At 40.9% G+C, this 23,809-nt stretch overlaps 1 protein-coding gene across 1 annotated transcript; it reads left to right on the forward strand.

Annotated features, from left to right (window-relative positions):
- The first annotated feature begins 492 nt into the window (after positions 1-492).
- On the forward strand, positions 493-12,231 carry LOC308305070 (uncharacterized protein). Its single transcript, XM_080749720.1, has 5 exons — positions 493-605; positions 4,840-4,964; positions 8,120-8,413; positions 9,694-10,050; positions 11,254-12,231. Exons 2-5 carry the CDS (start codon positions 4,913-4,915, stop codon positions 12,150-12,152), a joined length of 1,602 nt encoding a protein of 533 aa, XP_080605846.1. The 5' UTR covers positions 493-605; positions 4,840-4,912; the 3' UTR covers positions 12,153-12,231.
- The last annotated feature ends 11,578 nt before the right edge of the window (positions 12,232-23,809 follow it).

Genomic DNA, 23,809 nt, shown 5'->3' on the forward strand with positions numbered 1-23,809 from the left:
TTTCATCATTACATTGAATTTGCTGCTATTAAAATGTCAAACTATTATTTTGGAGGTGGTGATAGCCTAGGCTATAACAGAGCTTGAGACGAGAGCTACATACATCACACAGACATACAGCCTTTGCATACAGCCAGGATGTGGAGGCGGGCTTTGACGCTGGGTGACGCCCTGCTCACATTGAACAAAGCCAACGTGTGATATCGGCCGAGTGCCAGGAATGCAGTTTGGCCAGTTCGGGACAAACTTGTGAAATCGACTGAGTGCTAGGAATTGTCGGCGAAAAATCAATGGGCTCTCATAACTGTACGCTCAAGCACCCCCTAAGATTCCGCCTCTGCCTGTGGAAAAGGGGCTAAAGCAACCTTCTACTATCTATTTGTGCGACGAATCTGCTGGCTGGAATTGCATGATGGTGCAAATGACATACTTGACCGTTCCCTCTTTTTATATACCCTGTCTGTGCGCGCACGCACACACACACACGCACACGCACACGCACACACAGCAACATGACAACACCACAATGCCGTTGTCATTAACCAACACGTTAGAGCAGTTCCAGTTGTAACCAAGACGGAGACTTCTTCATGGTGGGATCAGAGGTATGTAGAGCCTAATATAATGAACTCGTTTCTAATGTCTGTCTCCCCAGGCCAGTGTAAAGCTTCAATGTAGCATTTTACTGCTAGTTGATGCTAAACTGCTAATGTTAGCAACGCCGCAGTCATTCTTGGTTTGATACACAAATGGCCCAGCCAAGCCAACTATAACAATAATATTGTAACTAACGACCCCGCAAAAGACACGGCCGTAAGTAACTTGCTCCTTCTAGTGAGCCAGCTCTATTGGCGTTGCCCGGCCGGTTCGACTCCCACTGGGTTCGTGAAACGTTATAATAAATAACAGTAACATTCTAATGAAATCAAACCATTTACGTTACTGCTGTGACCCTGGAAAAATTAAGACGCTAATTCACAAAATAGTAAATAGAGAGCTGATGGTTTACTGTGGAAATAAGCTTAGTCTTTTCATGGATCTCCTTTTAGTAGACCTTAATAAAGTCTTCAATCAATCAATCAAAGTGATTCCTTATTTTCCAAAATGGACTAAATCAGATTAAATTAAACCCCGTTTTATACTGTTGGGGGAAAATGGTTAAAACAGCCGATCTACAGGCTCACAACATGTCAAGTCGTCAAAGTGGATTCCAGGGACTCCGTGGGTTCCTTTTTTTAATTGACCCATACAAGTCTGTAACTGACAGTGTACAAATGGACCATAATGGGTTCATTTGGTTCCATTTGTACACTGTCAGAGTTAAGGGGAGATCTTGAAATTTGAAAGTTTGAGAAACACGGTTCTAGATATTTTGTATTTTTTGTGTCTTCAAGGCCGACTAGTGGGAGTGTTTCAGGCAAAAATCGTGCACTTTATGAAAGAAGCATGACATTTGGCACACAGTTAGAACATGCCATATGGAACATTTTTGGCTATAGGGGCATCGCAGATTTGTCTTGGGAAACTTGTGGGAGCCAATCAAAGTTGGGCTCTCATAGACTTTACTATAGAGTAAAATAATACAAAAAATAAATATGCTTTAAGTAGCATGTGAGGGGTCAAACTAGGTGTTTTTCGGGATTCTGAATCCAATGCAAGCATTTGTTTTGCACGAAAAACATTCCTTTCCGAGAAACGGCCACCACAAAACTGTTGAAAAGTGATGACTCATCACTAAACCATACTTTTATCACTTATATGGGGTCCGTTTTTAGCCCAAGGAATGGTTTTCCTGCAAAATAAATGTTTGCATTGGATTCAGAATCCCGAAAAACACCTAGTTTGACCCCTCACATGCTACTTAAAGCATATTTATTTTTTGTATTATTTTACTCTATAGTAAAGTCTATGAGAGCCCAACTTTGATTGGCTCCCACAAGTTTCCCAAGACAAATCTGCGATGCCCCTATAGCCAAAAAATTTCCATATGGCATGTTCTAACTGTGTGCCAAATTTCATGCTTCTTTCATAAAGTGCACGATTCCATCAAAATACTGCCCGAAACGCCTGCACTAGACGGCGTGCAGAGACTGTGTGTGTCTGTCTCTGTCTGTGGACAGCTAATCGCTGACCGCAACTGCACCCACACTCCCTGGATGCCAGAGCAGATCCTCTGTTTTACTCCTACTGATTTTGTCCAAACACCTCACATTATCTTTTAAGTCATGTGATCATGGATCTGTCAGATTCTTCATATTGCATTATGATTGCCACATTTAGAATATGCCTATTGCTGGCCCACAAGCTACAATAACTGGTTTATTGTGGGTAGAGATGATCTCTAATAGACATCATTTGATCAAGGTGGATCTGTCCAATTCTTCATAGATTACGTTTTCTAGTTTACAGGGCTTGACATTAACATATATTAGGCTAGTATAGCTACTTTTACTATTATTATTACCAGTAAGACTCCCTAATCGGGAGATAAGCGACCGTAGGTCACATATCTCCACAAATAGGGCAAAAATGTGGTTTTCCAAAATCTTCCTGAGCCATGTTGATGACATGAGTGTAGACATACTGTGTAGTGATTTTCGTGATTTTAGGGCAACATCTGTATTATTATTATTATTTCAGATAGGTTAGTGTGGAGACAGGAAACACAGACAGAGTAGGGGACATGCAGCAAATGGTTGTTGGCTGGGAATTGAACCAGGGACTCAATGTGGTACATGCTCAAACGAATACCAGAAAACTCGCCCTCTTTCAAAGTCGCCCCAGACTCGTTTCCCAACGGGTCTGTGACCTTAAGCTAGATGCAGATTAGACTAAAATCAAATCTGTGCTTCTGGGGGTCCCTGGAACAAAAAAGTTTGCAATAGGGGTCCATCCGTGGAACAAAATATTTTGAGATGGGGGTCCACGGCCAAAAACAAATTTTGGGGGTCCTTAACCACTGATAGGCACATTCTACAAATGTCTTCTAAATCATGACACTTTTCTGAAAAAAACTTATGTTGCCATCAGTGTTTCTCAAACTTTGTCATGTGAAGGACCCCCAGAATGATATGTATTTGGCTACGGACCCCCATCACAAAATATTTTGTTCCAGGGACCCCCAGAAGCAAATATTTGATTTTAGTCTATTCTGCATCTAGCTTAAGGCCACAGACCCATTGGGAAACGAGTTTAGGGGCGACTTTGAAAGAGGGCGCCTTATCTGGCTACTGCTAAAACCACTCTGCTATCAGCTCATCCTGCATTGTCATTATCAAGTGTGTTGTGCTACGTTACATTATATGGCTTTGCTGCATTTAGAATTTGTCCGCACACGGCAAAGACATCGCATGGCCATATCTCCATATTAAAACTTTGATTCTTTTTTTCTTTCTTAAAAAATAAATAAATAAAAGAAAGTTTCCAATAACAACCTACAATGCATTGTGATATGATGCGGCGGGAGCTTGTAGATCTTTTTGCTATGTTTGAAGAAATGTGAAAGTGGTTAAGTCTTTCTATGGGTTTTATGAATATTGAATCAATGAAAACTGTTAACAAGAACTTGTGACTAAAAATCACTTTTTTCCCCAGTTCCCTGAAAAGTAACTGTTCTGGACAGTGAGAAAATAGATAGATAGATAGATAGATAGATACCTTTATTATCCCAAGGGGGAAATTCAGTTGTCCAGTTGTAGCACAGCAGTATACAGTTATTTACAAAGTAAGAAAAAAGATACATAAGAGGAAAAAATAAAATAACAAGAGCAGTACAGTACCAATAAAGAAAAGGTGCATCAATAGAGGGGGCGAATAATATATAAGTATATATACATAAAGTGTCTTACAAAAAGAGACCGTAACAGTCGTCAATGCTAGTTAGTGCAACAAGTATCTCACTGTCATTGTTAAACAAAGCAACAATGACAGTGAGATGGCCACTGATCGGATTTAAATGTATTTTTATTGAACAATACAGAAGATACGGGTACTTCTGTGGGCCCGTATCGTATTGTAAGTAAGCACCAGGGGCGTCACAAGGGGTGGAAAAGTGGGACTGAGTTACTAGGGCCCAAGGTGGAGGGGCCTTAATTATTTTATACTTTAGCTATTGCAAAACAAACAGATACACAAACTCACAGCTGTGCCGCGCTGCAAGCTTGTAGATCTGCCATTTTTGAAAAGCAGTGAAAGTGTGTGCAAATCTTTGAATATATGTATTTTTTAAGCGAACATTGGTAACAAAAGGTTTTGCTTCTGGGGGATCCCTGGAACTAAATATTTTGAGATGGAGGTCTGTTGCCAAATGCATATTAATTTTGGGGGTCCTTCACATGAAAAGTTTGAGCACCACTGAGATAGAAACATAGGTTTGCACAAATGTTCACGATTTTTCGAAAATAGCAGATATACAAGCTTGCAGCACGGCACATGAGCTTGTGTATCTGCTATTTTTCAATAGTTAAAGCACAAAATAAAGCATAATAGGCTAATGCGTTCCCTGTCTAAGTGGGTTAAACCCCCTCCCCCATGAAGAACATTCATGGGGGGCCCGCAGTGAATCCTTGTACCCAGGGCCCAGAATTTGTTGTTGCAACACCCCTGGTAACATGCACAGGGCAAATATGGAGAGAGAGCGAAAACAAGGTTGAATCTGCTTTCACACTTGCAGCCACAAAAGCTACAAAATGTCCAAGCATGGTCAGCTACGTGGTCACAGAGGACGCCCTAGGGGTCCCGGAGCCCCTGTTGAAGACCCCAGGGCCCTGATATAGGCTGTAAGTGTTAAAAGTGTGTATGTTAAAAGTTATTTTAAGTCTGACTGTTCATCTTCCTAAGCTTTGATGATGATGACCCGGCAGTGAACCAGGAGAATCCCTCCCAGACAGAAGTGCTCCCCATTCATCTAGACATGGAGATAGATGGACACAAACCTCCTGATGCCTTCACGTGGAAGATGAACGGTATAAACACTCAATAAACCCTCAACATCGCTGCTACAAAAAGTTTCACTACAACCTATTCATAGTCTACTTCAGGGGTCTTCAACGTTTTCAGGCCAAGGACCCCTTATTTGAGAGAGAGATGAAGCGGGGACCCCCACAACCTTTTCATAGATTCCATATAAATGAGTTTCATTGTTTGACAGCACAATCATCAGTGTATTTTGGATACTTAATAAACTTGTCCGTTCACTCTGTACTTAGTCAGCTCTTTTCCCCCTCTACACCAAACCTCTTTGCCGAAAATAGCCGATCTACAAGCTCACAACGCCTTGCGAGCTTGTAGATCTGCTATTTTTGGCTAAAGTTCTCCGAATTTGGACACTAGGGTTCAAGTGGTTAATATAAAAAAGGAGAAAAAAGTTTCTATCACACAAAGATTTGGAGGACCCCCTGAAGTAACTCTTGAGGATCCCCTAGGGGTCCTGGACCCCCTGTTGAAGACCCATGTTCTACTTTATATCATAACAATGATGTGTCAAATCTGATTGGTAGTTTCTAAAGCCCGATTTATACTTGCACATCAGTCACAAGACTTAAAACATAGTCTCTCCAATGCCTGGATACATCAAACTGACTTGTCCTGACTACTACAGATTGCATCATCATTTTAGATTAAAATAATTGATGGATTAATGGCATAAACCTTGAATGTCCCACTTTTGAGAGATACATACATACATACATACATACATACATACATACCAGTAAGACTCCCTAATCGGGAGATAAGCGACCGTTGGTCGCTTATCTCCACAATCTGTCGGTAGATAATGCCGGTCTTATATCCCTTTTATGCCCATATATGGAGATCCCTAACAGAATCCCTTTTATGCCCATATATGGAGATCCCTAACAGAATCCTCTTTTCTTTACATATCTACTGCATAGTACTGTGTTCTATTCATCTGTCATTCAATGTTATATGAGAGAATGGTTTCCTGTGGAAATAAGCTTAGTCTTTTCATGGAACATGGTACATAGTAGACCTTGTACCAGTGAACTGTACCGTCATGAAACTGTACCTTTTCCTATGCAAACTTCTAATAAAGTCTTCAATCAATCAATCAATCAATCAATCAATCAATCAATCAATTGATATTACTACTCTAGATAGGCATGTGCAGGTGGTATGTGTGTGAATGTCTTTGTGTAAAAAAAAAACTGATGTCAAGAGATCAAGATTAAGGTGGTATACATTATCCATTAGCCAACTCCCACGGTTTTGTTCCATAGATATTTTAGCCCCTTGCAAAACACCTTGATGCAGTTGCAATAAATTACAGCGTTATTGGTTCATTTGTTTACAAAGATTAGATTGTTGCAGGCAAACATTTTTCCTAAGAGACTTTTTATTTTCTCAAAGTCTTCCATAATAACAAAGGAGCTCCTTCACAGTCAGATCTGAAAAACAGAGATGAGATGGTGTTAGAATATAGTTTACAGACTGTAGAACAAAACAACGACCAGATGCATGGATTAAAGCAAAAATAAAATCCCACGACTGACAGAAGAATTGTGTACTAAAGTGCAATTTGCTGAAAAAAAAAAAAAAAAAGAATCCCAACGCCACAATTATGTACAATGATGTTGTTTTAGTCATATTGATCCTGCCAGCCTGGTGAATAAATCACAGATTGAGGCTGTAAAAAAGAATGCAGAACCTTTTGAAGCCTGATTTCTCACAACTTCAGTTTTCAGAAACGCCTTGATAATCACTAGTTATTAACAGTTTGGTTAAGCAATGATACCTCATTTTGTACATGGAACATGGAAGACAGAATTAACCCATTAGAATTATTGACTGCTTTAACTATTGAAAAATAGCAGATATACAAGCTCACAGCGTGGCACCGAGTGCCGCGCTGCGAGCTTGTAGATCTGCTATTTTTGAAAAATCATGATTTTTCTTTGCAAGTCTTTGAATATATCTATATAAAAGCAAACATTTGTAACTCAAATATTTGCAATTAAGGTGGTATACATTATCCATTAGCCAACTCCCACGGTTTTGTTCCATAGATATTTTAGCCCCTTGCAAAACACCTTGATGCAGTTGCAATAAATGACAGCGTTATTGGTTCATTTGTTTACAAAGATTAGATTGTTGCAGGCAAACATTTTTCCTCCGAGACTTTTTATTTTCTCAAAGTCTTCCATAATAACAAAGGAGCTCCTTCACAGTCAGATCTGAAAAACAGAGATGAGATGGTGTTAGAATATAGTTTACAGACTGTAGAACAAAACAACGACCAGATGCATGGATTAAAGCAAAAATAAAATCCCACGACTGACAGAAGAATTGTGTACTAAAGTGCAATTTGCTGAAAAAAAAAAAAAAAGAATCCCAACGCCACAATTATGTACAATGATGTTGTTTTAGTCATATTGATCCTGCCAGCCTGGTGAATAAATCACAGATTGAGGCTGTAAAAAAGAACAACTTCAGTTTTCAGAAACGCCTTGATAATCACTAGTTATTAACAGTTTGGTTAAGCAATGATACCTCATTTTGTACATGGAACATGGAAGACAGAATTAACCCATTAGAATTATTGACTGCTTTAACTATTGAAAAATAGCAGATATACAAGCTCACAGCGTGGCACCGAGTGCCGCGCTGCGAGCTTGTAGATCTGCTATTTTTTAAAAATCATGATTTTTCTTTGCAAGTCTTTGAATATATCTATATAAAAGCAAACATTTGTAACTCAAATATTTGCTTCTGGGGGGTCCCTGGAACAACATATTTTGAGATGGGGGTCCGTGGCTAAATACCTGTAATTTTGGGGGTCCTTGACATGAAAAGGTTTGAGAACTACTGATTTAGAGGAAGGATTTAGAAGTCGGGTCAAAGATCGGGTCAAAGATATTCAAAGACTTGCACACATTTTCACGATTTTTCAAAAATAGCAGATCTACAAGCTCGCAGCGCGGCACTCGGTGCCGCGCTGTGAGCTTGTATATCTGCTATTTTTCTCAAGTTAAAGCATACTATAATGGTTAAAGTGGTTAAAATCTAACGCGACTCGGGCGCGTTCCAGGTATTTGAGAGATAATGGATTTTACATTCAAGGAATCCAGGGTTCACTATCATGTTGTTTTTCTGCTCCTAGACACCGAGCACATGGTTGTGTGCAAAGAGGAGGTTTCTCCTGAACAGGAGAGGAGCCCTAGTCTGGTCAAGGAGGAACCAGAACCTCCACACATTAAAGAGGAAGAGGAGGAGTTACTTCAAAGACCAGAGGAGTCTGATGGATCAATGTTACTAGCGGTGAAACGTGAAGAAGATGATGAAGAAGACATCTCTTCGCACTGTTCTGCAGTTGAAATTGAAGTTGAACTTGAATCTGACACTTCGGACAATGACGTGACTGAAGACAGTGATGAGTGGGAGGAGACCAGTGGAGGTCAGTCCGCTTTAAACACACTGACATCACACAAGACACTGAGGGCCCTATTATGATCCAGGTCTTATGCCTTATGCCTTAACTTCTTTGCCTTTTTTTACTATTTTGTTTTTGTTTTTTAAATATTTCAAATAGCTGATCTGCAAGTTCACAACGTGCAGATGTAGATCAGCATTTGAAGTATTTAAAAATGTTTTTCAAAATAGTGAAAAAAAGGTAAAGAAGTTAAGGCATAAGGCATAAGACCTGGATCATAATAGGGCCCTGAATGTGGAAGGACACCTATTGTCCTTGAGCAACAAGCTTTCAGGACCAAATCCCTTAATTGAGCATTGTGTAGCAAAACAACATGGGGATTAATACAGAGGAGACACTTTTATTTCATAAAGTGAGTGATTGATCTTATTCTTTGGATATGTTTCTAGCTGCACAAGAATGAAACAGAAATTAACCTATTTAGGCTTAAGTCCAATTTGAATAAAGCCTTAGCTCAGTCGGTGCCATATTTAAAGTGGGACCTCTTATATTGCCGTTTTGCCAACAAAGGGTTAAGAAAATAGTGTGCACGCTGGTGCACACATTCGTGCACAGATCATGCACTATGCATGTGCATGCTTTTCACAGCTTTCAAACAAAAAAATCCGCTTGGAAATCCGTTCAGGCATTCAGGAGAAGGCAGCCCTTAGGTTTTCTTCAAATGTAAACAAACATGGCTGCCATGTTTGAAAGATGGGGTTGGTATGGGGGTTAAACATGCAATTTCGCGATCGTGATCATGCCTAGTACACTGTTGGAGGTCCAAATCTTTTTTTTTTTGAAAAAAAAAATATATATTTTTTATTATTTAAAAAAAAAAGACGTCCAGAAGACGTCTGGCAGGGAGGTCCATAGTTAAAAAGACGTTTTTATAATAGAGAACGTTTTTTTTTTTGGCAGGGTATGAGTTAATAAAGACAAGACCGATTTGAAAATGACCCACTGTTTTTCTGAAAAATATATTACTCGGCCTCTGTAGCAGTTAGAAACACAATTCCAAAACTATTTGATAGCTTACACCTTTGGCTTTCATAGAAAACAAATCTGAAAAAACGTAAAATATTTTTTCAAAAATTACTGTACTACATACTGTAATACACAATTGTTCCCGGCCTGAGAGGGTAATACACTTTAATGTGTACCTGTCCAGAATGGGTGTTAAGCTACAAACAGGCTTAACTGATATTGGTAACATTGTCCATTGCAATAATTAAACCTAATGTCATGAATTCTTATATTTTCAGGTGACATATCTTTATCTCCTGTCGCATCTAACAGTCCTGCTGCCAATTCACAACACCCACAAAGAGATGAACCTTCCACTTCTCTTCTGGCTAATATGAACCCAGCAGCGGTGGTCCTTCACAAACACCCTTTGAACATGGTTCACCAGGCTCTCCATCCACCAGCACCCCTGCAGCAATGCAGCAGTGATGAGGAGGAGAATGTTAATCATTCTTACACGTGGTGGGAACCAAAAGACGACAGTGGCAATAACTCTGATTGGTCGTACTCCCGCTCAAAGTCCCGGTCCAAAGAGAAGAAAGACAAGCAGAAGAAAAGCAGAAAACTCAACAAAGATGACACTTCAAAGACTAAAGGTAACTGTATTATGTATTATCTGCTTATTGTAAGTAGCTCTGGATTAAGAGCGTTGTGGGCCGTGTTTCCCGGGAAAACTTTCTTGGGCAACAAGACAATACAGGAAGACTTCCATAGCTGTAGCACCCTCCCCGTCGTAAGGGAGAGGTTGAGCTGTGTAAAATGGACAGCTACTGTAGCTGCTCGACTCGGCCGCTGCATGCTGAACACCATCCCCGTCGAACCGGTTAACAAATCGGTTCATGTCGTTTGCCCACTCTCTGGTCCCTGACACATCTGTGAGGAGGCAGCTACTGTAGCAGCGACTATCCGAGGCTTCGGATAACCAAGCCTTCTCTACTGAATGAGAGCTTTGGAGTATGACAGTGTGACATAATGACCAGCTGATATGTGAATGAGGAATGGGAAAAGAGCTGACTGACCAGCTGGGTGGGGCAAGACTCTTGTGTCCTGCATAAACTAACGCTGAAGCCTTCACATCTTATTATGAGCTTGCTCAAAGCCTTACTGCAGGGTTCCCCAATTAGTTTTCCCCAAGGGCCGAATTATGTCTAGGGTACCAAGCCGAGGGCCACACCATTGCAGGGGGCGACAGTGGCGTTCCCGCTACTCCAGCGACAGTTCATATATCGTTGTTGTCGGGTGAAAATCAAACGGTTTTGGCCCAAGCCGTTCGCGTTCGTTTTGCATTTGTCATTTTAAAAATTATTTAAACTCGTGAAAACAGCCGATCTACAAGCACACAACGCCTCACACCGCTTGTAGATCTGCTGTTTTCACTACTTTTGTGCGATGGCCTTGTATGATTTGCAAAAGAATGTACAAATTTGGAGATGCAATCCATTATTACTGGGGTTGGTGTGGGCCAGACAGTAGCCCCCCGCGGGCCGCAAATGGCCCGCGGGCCGCCTATTGGGGAACCCTGCCTTACTGGCTCCAGTGAACCCCTCCAGCTCAAAATCAGTCAGATTATCCTGCAGTGTAATCCCATCTTTAGTATAGACTATAGAGAAGCCAGGGTTAAATGCTTCTCTCCAAATGGCCTACTCTTCTCTGATTTTGATGTTGAAGAGATCATTATATGAATGATTGCTGAATGTTTTCAAGAACTCACTGTTTCTCTCTCTCTCTCGCTCGCTTTCTCTCTCTCTCTCTCTCTCTCTCTCTCTCTCTCTCTCTCTCTCTCTCTCTCTCTCTCTCAGGAATGAGGTCCCAGACTCAGGTCATCTCTTGTTCTGAGTGTCCAGAGGCCTTCACATCTCAGGTTCTCCTCCATGAACACATCAAGCAAAGCCACAATGACCTCTACTGCCAGGTGTGGAGGAATGAACCGGTCACCGCAGCAGCCTTTGAGCGAATTACAAACTCAGTCACCAGCCAGAAACAAGGAGACCCAGACGAACAGAGGTCTTACAGTCATCAACAGTTTAACTGGACATTAACTCAACCAGAAGAATTAAAGACTCACACAGACTCCCTGAATCACACAGGAAAGAAAACACACAAGTGTGAACATTGTGACAAGAGTTTCGTTCGGGCATTTGACCTTAAGACACACCAGGTTGTCCACACTGGAGAAAGGAAATTCCAGTGTAAAGACTGTGACAAGAGTTTCAGTCAGTCAGGTGGCCTGAGAAGACACCAACGTGTCCACACCGGAGAAAAACCATTCCATTGTGAAAATTGTGACAAGAATTTTGGTCGGTTATTTGACCTGAAGAGACACCACCAGCTTATCCATACTGGAGAAAAATATCTCCACTGTGAACACTGTGACAAGACTTTCAATCTTCTAAGCAGCCTTACGAAACACCTTCGTGTCCACACAGGAGAAAAACCATACCACTGTAGACATTGTGACAAGAGTTTCACTCAGTCATGTAACCTGAGGTCTCACGAGCGTGTCCACACTGAAGGAAAACCTATCCACTGTAAACATTGTGACAAGAGTTTCAGTCGGTCAGGTTATCTTAAGAAACACCAGCATGTCCACACGGGAGAAAAACATTTCAATTCTAAACACTGTGACAAGAGTTTCAATCAGTCAAATGACTTTGATATACACCAGTGTACCCATACTGCGGAGAAGAATATCATGTGAAGTCTCATTGCAGCTGCCTACCCATGTAAATCCTTTGTTTTGTCTACTTTATGAACATTTTAGCATATGTTTACCACCCTGTCCCCACACAAACATGATTGTTTTATTTCAATCAATTGTTTGACAGACTTTTTCCGAGCATACGCCTATGCATGTGTGTGTGTGTGTGTGTGTGTGTGTGTGTGTGTGTGTGTGTGTGTGTGTGTGTGTGTGTGTGTGTGTGTGTGTGTGTGTGTGTGTGTGTGTGTGTGTGTGTGTGTGTGTGTGTGTGTGTGTGTGTGTGTGTGTGTGTGTGTGTGTGTGTGTGTACATATAATATATATGTATATATTGTATATTAGTTTAAAATATTTCAGATATGACTTGAAAGATATTTGTTCATTGACCACCACCAGGGTTGTCGCACCAAATTCTTGGCCCTGGGTACAAGGATTCACTGCGGGCCCCCCATGAATGTTCTCCATAGGGGGAGATCAGGTGTCTTCAACGTTTTCAGGCCAACAGTTGAGAAAGAGATGAAGCAGGGACCCCCGCAACTTTGGCTAAAGTTCTCAGAATATGGATGCTAGGATTCAAGTGGTTAATATAAAAAAGGTTTCTATCACACAAAGATTTGGAGGACCCCCTGTAGTAACTCTGAGGACACCCGAGGGGTGATATTAGTTGATGTAATATAACTGCATAATTTGTAGTGCTAGACACCATGATTGTTTGTGCTTTGTAATAGTGGAGTTTTCTTATTCCAAATGAAGGAAGTTACAAGTCAATCAAAACTGGCATTTATTTATGTTACACACACAATTAAGGCATAATTTAGCAGATGCTCTTAATCTAGAGCAATTTACAATAAGCAAGGGCAGCTAGAAATAGTAATCTAGGATCATAGGTAAACCAATAACCTACCATCAGTCTAACAGTAATTAAACTAATCTCAACCATCATCCCTTTAAACTGTGTGCATATTTTGGGGGTGTGCATTCTATAAAAGATTTCAAATAAAATGATCAACAATCAATTTTATTTCCTTTTGTCTGGTCCGGTTATGTTAAAATGTGTACTTTGACAGGCTTTTTGATTTGCTGGCCCTTTTAACAATCCCAGCCGCTGACCCATGTCGTAGGACACATTAGGGGTGTCAGTTTAGGGGCAGTTACAGATTTTAGCCGTGTGTGAGGGACCTGTAGGAACTTTTGGCTGTTTTGAGTGGCCAAACTGCATTTGCCACGGCTCCAGGTGTTAAGTTACGTTTTATTTTTTAACGTACGCTCCTTTTATGGTCTTGGTGAGAATTAAGGGACGCCCTCATCAGATACATGTAAATCCATGTAAGGAAGTTATTCCTGCCACAAGTCAATTAACCATTAGATTTTAGATTTAGGAATTGAACCAATAATTTCATGTCTTACAAATGGATCAATATCTTTGTCCTGGGCCAAACCAGTGGCAGCTGATTTAAAATCATTAAAAGGTGCAAACCCATCCATCAGCGCCATTCCCACCAAGTACGATAACTATAACGATATTAAACTAGGCTATATCCTTCACCATTGTATATTTTTTTAAAGTCAGTGTGAACACTGGGGCGCCCGCTGGCCTGGTGGTCAAGGCGCATACCACATACGATTCCCGATCCGGACGACCTTTGCCACATGTCATTCCCCATCTCTCTCCCCATTTCCTGTCGGTCTACTAACTATCCTATCAAATAAAGGCATACAAAACCCAAAAACAAATCTTAAAAAAAAAAAAAAGTCAGTGTGAACACTGCCATCCACACTTGCCTTAGAACGATTATTAAAACTATACTTTTATTGTAATAGTTAAAGTGCTCAGTGTGAATGCCCTAAAGAGATTTTAAATAAACAATAACATAAAATATTTTAATCACTAGCTCCCTTTACATTTTTAGGATCAGGGAGCTAGTGATTTTTTAATTTATGTTAAATAAAACGAGTTAATGTTGTATTACTAGTATTATCAAGTTGTATCATCAGTGTTAAGTGTGATGTATTCATTTTCTTGAGTAATTCGGGCAGATACTACATACTCCAATACAGTAGGTGGCGATATGCAGCTAACAGCAATGGTTGCAAGTCAACCTACCATAGGAGAACATTCCACTTCCTGTCTGCAACCACATGACAACAACAACAACACACGGACCGATTTTGATATGACTCTGTGGAACTACGGCCTTGCATACAATTTACAACGTGCTCTTTTCGTTCAGTTTCGTGTGTTTTTTTAGCACATGGTCCCCGGTTAAGGTTACCTTCTTTAGTTTAACGATACAAAAAAAATGGAGATGAACACAGCCAGGAGCGAGGAGGACGAAAACACGTCCAGAACGAGAGAATATCATTCTAGAGTGCGTCCAAAGCGATCCAAACGGTGCTACGTGCATAACGTGTCCATTGCCCGGCAGGAAAGTGTCCGGGCTTTCACACAGACACGATGGGAGACCTACAGAAGCAGCGTCAAACGGTGGCTTCCTCTGCGGGGGAAGTTTAATCAAGAGCTTGCAGAAATGTATAAACATTGTGTGGACATGGAGTTTGACCGCATGCCAGAGGACGCTGGGTTTCATCCAACCTGCTACATGCGTTTTACTGACAAAACGCGCATGGCTTTTGCCGAGAGATGGGTCGCACGCCGGGCTTTAGAAGAACACCGGTTACCAAAAGCTGGGTCGGGACCCGTTTGTGGGCCACGGACCAATTCTTTTGGGTCACGACAAGAGTGAGTATTCTTTTGGTTTATTACATTAAAAATAAAAAATAATAACAGATAGACTAATACGATTATTTCAAAAGATAGGTATATATCTCTTTTCTTCTCCCCTCAAAATCTTCTCCCAAATAATGTCATGATTTCTTTTTGTAAGACATTCTCTGTGCTTCTAACCCCTTTACTGTATGTATCTCATATAACATTGAAAGACAGACGGATAGAACAGAGTACTTTGCATAGGATAAAAGCAGAAGGGGGGGGGCGGGGACATGGGGTCTTAGTCTATGTACAAGTCTCGAGTAGCAGCCGTCTGAAGGTGACTTTTCAGACCAATTTTGAAGGAGACTATGGATTTGCACTGCCTTAAGGCCTGTGGAAGGGCGTTCCACATTGGTTGTATAGCTGGAGAACAAATTAGAGCCTTTTATAGTGTTAATCTAGATCGAACATGATTGGTGGAGCTGCCTCTGGTGTTGTGATCGTGGACATCCTTGACCTTTAGGAAGTAGTTTGTCAGGTACATGGGTAGCTCTGGTCCATAGCGTTAGTGGAGTTCTCCCTAACGCTATGTTCGTCTACCTCCCAAATCCTTTCAAATCCGGAAAGACCCGCCGTCTTGTCCGAAAATAACAAAAACTGTTTCGCCCTCACCAAACCAAAGTTATCAGTGGACAGTTGAAAGCTTACTCTGTCCTAGCCCTGAATACAGGCCGTCCTGGTGCCGCCTCAACTTGAGGAGTAGTGGGCAATCGAGCCCTTAACGGTTTGAGCTAGGAACGTCAGATTTCAAAAATAAAGTGCTTACCTAAGCCAACTTTGATAACAATTTGACGCCGCACAACGTTCATTACACGCCGCTACCGGATTGTTGAATAAAAAGCATTTTTGTCCGAAATTATTTTGCTTAACATAGGACTTCCGCCTCTAGTGGACAGTCGCGTCATCGCATCATCTCCGTTCACTACAATGATCAACCGGAGATGACGCGACTGGCCTGCACGTACCTGCTCAGACCGCATCCATTAAGTAGAGTAAGCTTTCAACTGTCCACTGATACCTTTGGTTTTGTGAGGGGCGAAACAGTTTTTGTTATTTTTGGACCAAACGACAGGTCTTTTCGTCGGATTTGCAAAGGATTTGGGACGTAGATGAACATAGCGTTAGGGAGAACTACACTAACACTATGGAGCAGAGCTAGGATTCTGTTGACTTCCACCATCTGTTCCTTCCCCACTAGTGGAAGAAATATGTGAAAAAGGTGTTCACTTCCGGCAGAAAGCATGAAAATTTGCACCTAGGGGTATTTTTGTGCGCTGAATTCAAAAATTGACGGTCCCAAGCACTTTTCTCAAATTCACTTTTCTCTCATTCACTTACCATAGGGTTAGGGTTAGGAAAAAAAGACCCCCCAAAAATCTTCTTTAAGTAGCATGTGAGGGGTCTATCTAGGGGGCTTTCATGATTCTGAATCCATTCCAAGCATTTGTTTTGCACACAAAACATTCCTTGGGGAAGAAATGGACCCCACAAACTATGGTTTAGTGATGAGTCATCACTTTTCAAAGTTTTGTTGTGTCCATTTCTCGGAAAGGAATGTTTTCCGTGCAAAACAACTGCTTGCAATGGATTCAGAATCATGAAAACCCCCTAGATGGACCCCTCTCATGCTACTTGAAGAAGATTTTTTGGGGGGTCTTTTTTCCCTAGTATGGTAAGTGAATGAGAGCCACCAGATCCCATGGGAAAAGTGCTTGGGACCGTCAATTTTTGAATTCAGCGCACAAAAATACCCCTAGGTGCAAATTTTCACGCTTTCTGCCGGAAGTGAACACATTTGCCTTTTTTTGTTACATATTTCTCCCACTAGTCTAATTTCTCTTTTGGGTGACACAGGCTAAAAGGTTTGGGAACCACTGCGTTAGACGCGGGTCAGTCGGTCCCTCCGGACAACACCAGTGCCAACGGAGCCACACCTGAAACTCCGCGAAAGAAACCTGTGTCCAGGACAGGTTTGCCTGTCCTAGCTTCTGCTGGCCCTTTTCTTCCAACCGTATGCATTATCTCAGCAGGTAAGACACTCTCTCACACACACACACACACACACACACACACACACACACACACACACACACACACACACACACACACACACACACACACACACACACACACTTGTTTTTGCTACATACTGAGGACTTTACATTGACTTCCATTCATTTTTCTTCCATTCCTGTGGCCTTACCCTAACCCCTAACCCTAAACCTCATTCACTTACTATACACTATACTGCAGGGGTCTTCAACAGGGGGTCCGCGACCCCTAGGGGGTCCGCGGAGGTACTGCAGGGGGTCCGCGAAATTATTGCTTAAAAAAAAAAAAAGATTTCAAAAAATGTTCATTTTTTTATTTATTTTTATTTTTATTTATGTTAAAAAATAAATCATGATTCTATCCATTTTGAATAGCTTGAATACATGATTACTATGCAATTGACAGATTGTTCATATTATTGACATTGGTTCTCAGTTAATAAGTAGTATGTTTAGAAATGGTAGTGGTACGGCCCATACTGTAAGGGAAAAAATCACTCCCAAAAATATGCTTTAAGTGGGATGTGAGGGGTCTAACTAGGTGTTTTTAATTATTCTGAATCCATTGCAAGCATTTGTTTTGCACGAAAAACATTCCGTGGGCCAGAAATGGACCCCATACACCTTGTGAAAAGTGATGACTCATCACTAAACCATAGTTTTTTTGCGTCCGTTTTTGGCCCAATGAATGTTTTTCGTGCAAAACAAATGCTTGCAATGGATTCAGAATAATTAAAAACACATAGTTAGACCCCTAACATGCTATTTAAAGCATATTTTTGGGAGTGATTCTTTCCCTTATAGTAGGCCTACAGTGTATAGTAAGTGAATGAGACCCAGAATTACCCTAGCTGTCAAACATTTTGCTAGGGATGTTGAATTTCAATCTTTGTTAGATATGTTACTAGACACCTTTACCCAGCCCCGGACTGGGGGAAAAAAACGGCCCTGGCATTTGAGGTCCTCAACGGCCCTATGTCAAAACCACGCCCACTGAATGAAGACACTTTACATTAATTTTGGCCATACAGTTTTACTGATTAAAAAAACAACAGTATAATAGTGTTCTAAATATATATATAGAACGAAACAATGTTATTCTGGCCTCGAAAACTAAATAAAATATTTATATGTGATAGACTATATATATATATATATATATATATATATATATATATATATATATATATATATATGTGATAGCCTATATCAAATTCTGGTTGGTAAATAGCTCTGCATGGTTGCATTGTCAAGCTTCTGCATGACTGTATCCTAATTAGATCAATCTAAAATAGTAGGCACCTAGATGTTTTTTCGTTTATAATATTCCATGCTAATTATTATTGAACCATTGTACATGTTAATATTTCACCAACATACACATAGGACACTCTTTTCCATCATTTTTACAGCGATCTAGTCTCAGTCAATGTTGCCAAACTCTGTGAGTGAAACAAGCGACCAGGTCTATGAAAACAAACAAACAGTTTCACCACCTGAGCTCTATTACATTAGCTATTTTCTAGAAGAATGTTGAAAGCAAAGGCCAAATAAGCAACTACACTTCAGAAACAAGCCCAAACAAAAGCAACCCGCAACTAGAGACTTTAAAGGAAAACAAGACCAAAGTCGCTTATAATGAGGAAACATGGCAACACCGCCGTTTAAGGCAGCATGCTCACGTGCATCTCGTCTGAATGCAATCTTCCGTCACCCGACTTTTAATTGCTAAGTTTGCCACTAAATGCCACTGACTGCCTATCTGCCAGGAGTTGGAAAGCGTTTCTTGTAGGCTGTTTTTGGTGAGAACTGAGAAGACACCTTAACACTTAATATACAACATCCTCACACACACCACAGACACATGTTCAAAACCAGACGGAAATAACTGACCACTGCCTAACTCACATCAAGTTCAAATTCACACGCAAAGACCATGCAGGCCAAAAGCACTATCATTGTAACACAACGCACACACCAACACAGTGCTGGCACTGAGAGCTGCTTAGACAAGCCCAAGCCCATCATCAACAACAGATTGACCAAAGCACAATACTTGTTTATATCCTACCTTATTGAATGAGCATCCGTCGCAGTGCACGGTGCACAAAACGTGATAAGCGGCCATCGTATGGAATGATACAATCCGAAACGGGTGGCAGTGCGCTATTCTCCGCGAGACCGCGACCAGGTCGAGATGCAGTCCTTATTCAAACACACAAGAGTCTCTTTTTCCATTGCCATAAAGCTCCGTGTTCATCATCATCATCACCTATTCCTTCTTGGGCCGCGGCCGTTCCAACGCCACGTTGTTTCGGGCGGCCGAGCTTCTAGTAATAATGCACTGTCCTCCACCTCCAGTGTCTGTCCAGCGCCGGGCTCTGATAGCTTCACTTCCCCGAAAATAGGTGACTTGCCTGTGGGTAGACCATCCGATGTAGACAGCACTACTGGCCGGTAGCGACGCCTCCTCGTCCTCGCTGACAAAATAATTATTTTCAGCAGGCTACTGCTGGGCTGCATCTGCCTCCAGATATTTTCGTTTTTTATCTCTTACTTTCTACGCACGGCTTAACACTGGTCCCATCTTCTATTAACGTAAATCCCGCCACCATTTTTTGAACGGGTTACGTTGACGTACGGAGCAAACCACTTGAGCAGGGGGAATGGAGTCTCTACCTCCCTCTACCAGTCACAATCACTTCACCACCCCCCCCCTTAATAACGATGTATAATGGACTGGGCCGGCCCAGTTGTCTCTATTAGGGCCGATGGGTGGTGACTGCGTGCTTTTATAATTATTAGTATTATTAAATCTTTTTGGGGAGGGCTCGGTCGCGGCCCCAGAGACCGTCGGCCCTTCTGGCTTCTGCCAGAAGTGCCAGACCGGCCAGTCCGGGGCTGCCTTTACCAACATATTGGTGAAGAAATTGTTTGGTAAGTAATTCATTCCCAGGGTTTTATTAAAATTCCCTGACTATTAGGTTTGTCCCATTGGTTAGTGCCTATCACTAGTACAACAGTTGAGCAGTGCTGAAACCCATGCATTGAATACGAGCTTGGTGCACGCACATCAGCAGCGGGTTGAAACGCTGCTTCGTATTGTTTCCCATGACATGGGAGTGGATGGGGGTAGGGGTTATGCTGCTTGACACTTCATATGTAGGTCGCCAAATTTCGGCTCAATTGTGAGTTTCGTTGATCCCCACTCAAAAACTACATTATTTTTTCACTGTAGACATATAAAATTCTTATGAGTACCGTGATTAATGTTTCCCTCTCAAATTCGTACTTTACCGATAAAAACGAGCGTTCTAAACATTTCAATTTTAAGCAGGCAAATGTTCAGGGCTACAACAGGCAGAATGGACATGGAGACACTGTCTCCATGACAACCAGGAAGTAAACAACTCGCAACGATCAAATGCTGGCTCTTAAATGACTTCAAATAAGCATAATATTTTTATTTTCCACACAATCTTGTGAAAGCTATACTTAATAGTTTATTCCTAACATTGTAGGACTACTTTTCTGTTGCAGATTACTACCGAAAATTCACGTTATTTTCAATGATTCAGTGGCAATGTAATTCATCTTTCTAATGTTGACAAACCGGTACATTCTTGTCTTTTCACGCTAACAGTTGTTACGTGGATATATTTATCATATGAAAGTGTATTTTACCCTTATCAAATGATTGTTAAAATTAAAAGTACATTGTCAGTTAAAGTGTTTGTCTCCCCTCTTAATATGTACATCATTAAAGCTACACATACATATACTGTTGCTGCATTGGACCACCAGAGGCTAGCATACTGTGCTTACCTCGGGTTTTCTTCACCTGTGCACTGACCACATGGAACACACCCACTAAAACAAGATGTAAACATCTGACCCGGTGACTCAAACCTCGTGCATGGAAAGACGAAATGCTATATGCATGTGGTAAAGGATGCTAAAAGCTCTATAACACAATTTTCTTTAATAAGTTGGGAGAAATTCAAGGTATGTGCAAAGCAATGGCATAACCTCAACACAGCAGAAAGTGCCTTGGCAGAAAAAGCCATTTCAACTTTTAATATTAACAACCAAGATGTCCCTGTGCCAACCAATGTGGGATACCACAGAGAGTGCTACATGCGCTTTACAAACAAGGCTCACATTGAAAGGGCACTTAAGAGGAAAGAAAAGGCCAATGACAATGAAGGTTTTGTATAAAATGCACTATAATACCTCACTACCATTCAAGTTATATTAAACATTCTGAATGTAATGCATAGTTTCATCATTAATGAAAAGTTAAACATTTACCAGGGGTAAAAAGCATAGATTTCAAAAAAATATATCAGCCAGTAATCCAATCCAATTAAGCTATATTAAACATTATAAATGTCCTGCATACAATTTCATAATTAATGCAAAGCTGGACATTTACACAGGGTAAAAAGCATAGACCTCCACAGTGCTAAATATATCAGCCAGTATTTGACCAAATATAACAGTATCACAATAATTTCACATGGCATGTGTCATTAAGGCTGAGATAGTTTCTCCATCTAAGTGGATGTAATGTCCAGTCCATCTGCAATATGGTAGCATTCACCACATCTGTGCAAAGTGTGCATGAATGGTAGCTGGTTCCGTCTACATGAGCATCTCCGACTCTGCTGAACACAATGTGTTTCTTTGCATGGGCACAGGGTGAGGCAACATTAGGCACGGGTGCCTAGTTTTCAAAAGGTTTAAGTCCACTCAAATCTATAAGACCAATTACATCCTGTACATCATTCTACATTCAATGTGATAACTCAGACTGAGGTGGGAGATATGTGGGTTATTGCTGAGTCTAATTATTACATCCTGAAAGAAAATATTACAAAAGACAAGGTTATGTATCGCATATGGACAATCACAGTCAGTTGGAAATATGACATTTTGATGTGGTGTCATAATTAAACTTAATGTTAATATGGAACACTGATTAAATTAAAACATGACACTTCATCTCAAAAAAAGGTTGCCAACCCTCCACTAGCATAACCTAAATGTTTCGAGGTTTCCTTAAAGTAGCATACCAATTTGATCTGGTTAATAGTCTCATAGCATTTGTTGATAGGCTCTGATGCAGATTTGAACCAGCAATGGGTGAACCTTAAACAGAGCAATCACAAAACCAAGAGCTTGGTTAAGTAAAACCATCAAATGAAGCCATGTAAAATAGAAATGAACCAGGACAACATATACAGTGCTCTAAGGCTTAGGTGTTTGTTCTGCTCAAACACCGACTGGTCCGGTGGCTCTGGATCCTGGCTGGTCTTCTGCTTAAGTGTCTAAGCTGCTGCCGCTAGCTTCTTTCACATGATCCACTTCTCTTCATCCACCATCTTAACTTCTTAGATCTACACGTCACAGCCTGAGCTACTCACCAACTCCAGAGCCTGAAACACAGACAACCATAGTCACTAAAGAATATACAGTACATCATAAGTAGGGTTGGGTATCGTTGGCGATACTTTTAATGGTATCGATTCACTGAAACGATACTATCGAGTATCGGTTCACATAAAAACAAACGATACCTTGTTTCGATACTTTTGAATGCACCCCTTGCCGGTCACATCTGTAACAGTTGGGCTACTGAAAGTTTAATGACTGCTTTAGTATGCTACACTCGTTACTGTGAAAATAGCCGAGAATAGCCTATAATGTTTATTATTATGATAATGATCCAACGTCTCCAACGTCTATAAAATAGCCCATAGAAAAAGGCAAATAATAATTATAATAATAATAATAAATAAAAAGTATCGAAAATGGTATCGAAAAAGGTATCGTATCGATTCTCAGGTATCGAAAAAGGTATCGTATCGATTAAAATGTGAACGATACCCATCCCTAATCATAAGTAATGTTTATAGAATGTCAATATCAGATGTTAGGGCCAAAATGCCTTTTTATTATTAGTTTTTTTTTTATATAAATGAATTGTGTGGCCTTGATGCTAATGTGTAACCACAGAGGGTGGCCCCAATATACCTCATAGGTGTGGCAGTAATACTCACCTTGACAACCACAGGGAGTGGTTACTTATACTTGGTTAGTGATGAGGGTGATGAGCCCCAGGTGTGCAAGGGGAAACACCAAAATGTGCCATGCAGGTTGGCTTCATGTCTGACCTACATTTTCTGAAAAACATTATTCAAAAATTAGCCTACAAAAACAAATACAGCATGTTGCTACATACTGTACATGTACTGCAATACACTAACATGTGTTCCCAGCCTGAATGGATTAACATATCCCCTTCCCATTATTACCGTGTTTAGAAGAACCACAGTCAGATGATGTCAGCGACGTCACGGCATCCAAGGTTCGTGTTCTGCGCTCTTCATCAGATGACCCTGGACTCCTAAAGAGAGCTTCACACCTTCTTCCAGTTGGCTGCCTGATCTGCAAAAACCAAAAATACTACGTTGAGAGTCACAGCAGAAAAAGGCTCTGTGAAAAACTCTCTCGCTGTAAAACACTAACTGCAGGTACAAAGCACTGACATTATTCTTGCTTCATATAATGTACAGTATATATGCTGCTATGCTTACTCACCTTATGTTTTACTTCACATCTGTGTTGTGACTAAGTTGATTCTATTTCCAGGCATGCAAACGTGTAGCTTTTCGGCGAAAATCGCCGTTTTGAATCCAAATTGGTCATTTGTGTGAATCGTGCATATTCGTAAAAAAAATGTTTAGGGGGGTGGGGGGGTGTCGTGTCGTCAGAGCAGCAGTGAGAAGAGGAGCGTTTATTTCTTATTCTCGGCGCCGTCCGTTTTGTCAGTAC

Source organism: Nannobrachium achirus (assembly GCF_963921795.1).
Source record: "Nannobrachium achirus genome assembly, chromosome: 19".
Taxonomy (NCBI): Eukaryota; Metazoa; Chordata; class Actinopteri; order Myctophiformes; family Myctophidae; genus Nannobrachium; species Nannobrachium achirus.